Consider the following 2,500-nt stretch of genomic DNA (forward strand, 5'->3'; position numbering starts at 1 on the left):
GAGACCCCAGACAGAAGAGCTTGGTACACAGAAGCATCCAGTTGATGCAACCGCACACAGTCTGGAGGTGAACCTCTACAGTGGAGCGGAGAGAGACGCGTTTCTGTTTTCTCCAAAAGCAAGTTTTGAGAGACGTTCCGGAATGTTCTGCTAAAAGCTTGGATACATTTGGGACACATATTTCAGAATTTCATTTCCCCAAATGACACACAAGTGCATTTTAATACACTAACTCAATAAAAGTTCTTTTAAGTCAAAAACACGGTGGTCCAAAAAACTGTTTGTTTGTTTTTATGCATCTGTTTTTTTTTTTTCTTTTTCCGAATTTCAGACTCAGACTCACTTTAAGTAACCTCATGTTGTCAGGGCTCTCTAAAGCTCCACGGCAAGACTTTGGAGAGCTGCGTTGTGCGTGTGCACTCTGATGTTGGGCGCGCTGGAAGAACGTTAGAAAAACGTTAGAGAAACGTTAGACTCACGTTATTCATGTACTCGCTCAGCAGGTCTTGCAGGGCTTGGCGGACGGCGTTGCACTCGGCGACGATGCGTTCCCGCCGGTCGTCCCGCGTGCAGGAGGAGTCGGCCATCAGGGCCGCGCCGCTGATGATGCTCTCCAGACGCTCTTCCAGAGACGGACGGAATCGAGCCTCGCTGAATGTCAGCGGGTCCAGAATGATTTTGTTCTGTAAAAACACAAAGACACAGAGATACAGACATGAGGATATTCTTTTTTTTTTTTTTTTTTTTTTTTATTGGTGAAACAGACTTTCCAAAATTTATTAAGGAATGCTTAATATTGTGACGGGTTCTGGACAGCAGAGTGACTCATCATATCCTAAAAACTATGAGAAGTCATCAAACAGCTCCGCAACTAACCAACCTCCATATCCAATAAAGTAATATACCGATATAAGCTCCACAAGCAGCTAAGCAATATACCAACTTACCAATCAACCAATCCAAAAAAAACCCCAAAAAAAAACCAACCATCTGACCAATCAGGGCAGCGTCTATCTAAACCTTCCCTACACAACCACCCGAGAGATCGCCATCCATACTGCTGTAAATCACAGGTGAATCGGGTTGTTCTTCTTGAGGCGTGCTACATGCAGTGATTACAATCCATATCTACGTACCCAAAACAAAAAGAGCAATACACCAAAATATAAAAACAAGAAAGCCAATGACCAACAAGGCTGGGCACTCTCTGGTTACAAATTTTGCAACAGGAAACCGAAGAAAGATGAGAAAAAATATGAAAGGCCGGTTATTTTTGGCATGGTCTGTGGTCACAGAAGGAACCGGAATGGTTTATGGGAGGTTACAGCTGAAAGGCAAAGTGAAAGGTGACCTTCATGGTTTAGCTCTAGAGTTGTGGTTACAACCATCTACAGGATAGTTTATGGTCCTTTTAAGCACAGCATCCGAGAATCCAGATCCTTTTGTTTTACTGTTTAAGTTTCCACCAAAGGAAAAAAAAAAAAAAAAAAATCGAGATTTTATGATCTCAGAGGCCATAGAGGAAAATTACCATATTGATGGTAGCGATATTATGTTTTATGGCTGTACAATTTGAATATTCCTTCCGCAGCAGTTTGCTGAACGCTTGGTTTTAAGAGTGGAAAGAGTCATTTAAGAGAAGGAAACGCATTTTTTTTTTTTTTTTTTTTTTATCCAGATAAAATTATACATTAGAAACCAAAGCTCTTTTTTTTTCTTTTTCAACTCTGGGTCTGCTCTTTAGAATATGTTGTTTTTGTATGTTCTTTATCCCTCTGTCGTAGTCAAGGGCTCTTAGATAGGCAAGCTAACAATGAACCTTGATGTGTTTACGATGTTGGAACAACAGCGAGAGTATCGTTAGCTTCTCCTGACAAGTGCGTCTCATTTTCCCTCAGTGGTAAGAAACACATCGATACGGAGGGGAGAGAGAGAGAGAGAGAGAGAGAGAGAGAGAGAGAATGAGAGAGAGAGAGCGCGTGTCATTTTCCACAAAAGAGCCGCTCTCTGATGGCCTCTCGCGGTGAACACCGTTCTTAAAAAGAGCAGGGCCGCTATCACGCTGACGAGAATGGAGCTCTTTTATTGGTTTGTTTGAAATCTGACTGGCGACCCAGGTCGCAAGCCTGTCGCACGAAATGCGGCCTTCGCCTGTTCTCCCGTCTGTTTAAAATGAAAAGCAAATAATAATAATAATAATAATCATAAAAAGAAAGAAGCAATGGCTTGAAAATGTCTTGATTGAAGAGCACCGCCATATGCCTTTGATATGAGACAGTGTGGTGCTCTTAGCAAAATCTTTTAACATCCCACTGAGCATCTGCCTCCTTCCTTTGCTTTGAAAAAAACAATCCATAACCAATCCACAATGCTCTCTTAATAGATATTTTTCTTTTTTATATATATATATATATATATCTCCTCTTTTTGAACCATTACAGGAAATATACCCTTCCAGTTCCTTCTGCGTATACCGATCTCATGTTATGAAAACGTATTA

General features: G+C 41.2%; 1 protein-coding gene across 4 annotated transcripts in view; it reads right to left on the reverse strand.

Annotated features, from left to right (window-relative positions):
* The window catches only part of ctnna2 (catenin (cadherin-associated protein), alpha 2), a 329,416-nt gene that overhangs the window by 239,341 nt on the left and 87,575 nt on the right, over nucleotides 1-2,500 (reverse strand). For all 4 annotated transcript variants that reach the window (XM_030787923.1, XM_030787922.1, XM_030787925.1 and 1 more), the window contains one exon: nucleotides 480-683. In XM_030787923.1, the coding sequence (XP_030643783.1) occupies nucleotides 480-683 (204 nt within the window). The remainder of the gene's footprint in view (nucleotides 1-479; nucleotides 684-2,500) is intronic.

This window comes from Chanos chanos, chromosome 11 (genome assembly GCF_902362185.1).
Source record: "Chanos chanos chromosome 11, fChaCha1.1, whole genome shotgun sequence".
NCBI lineage: Eukaryota > Metazoa > Chordata > Actinopteri > Gonorynchiformes > Chanidae > Chanos > Chanos chanos.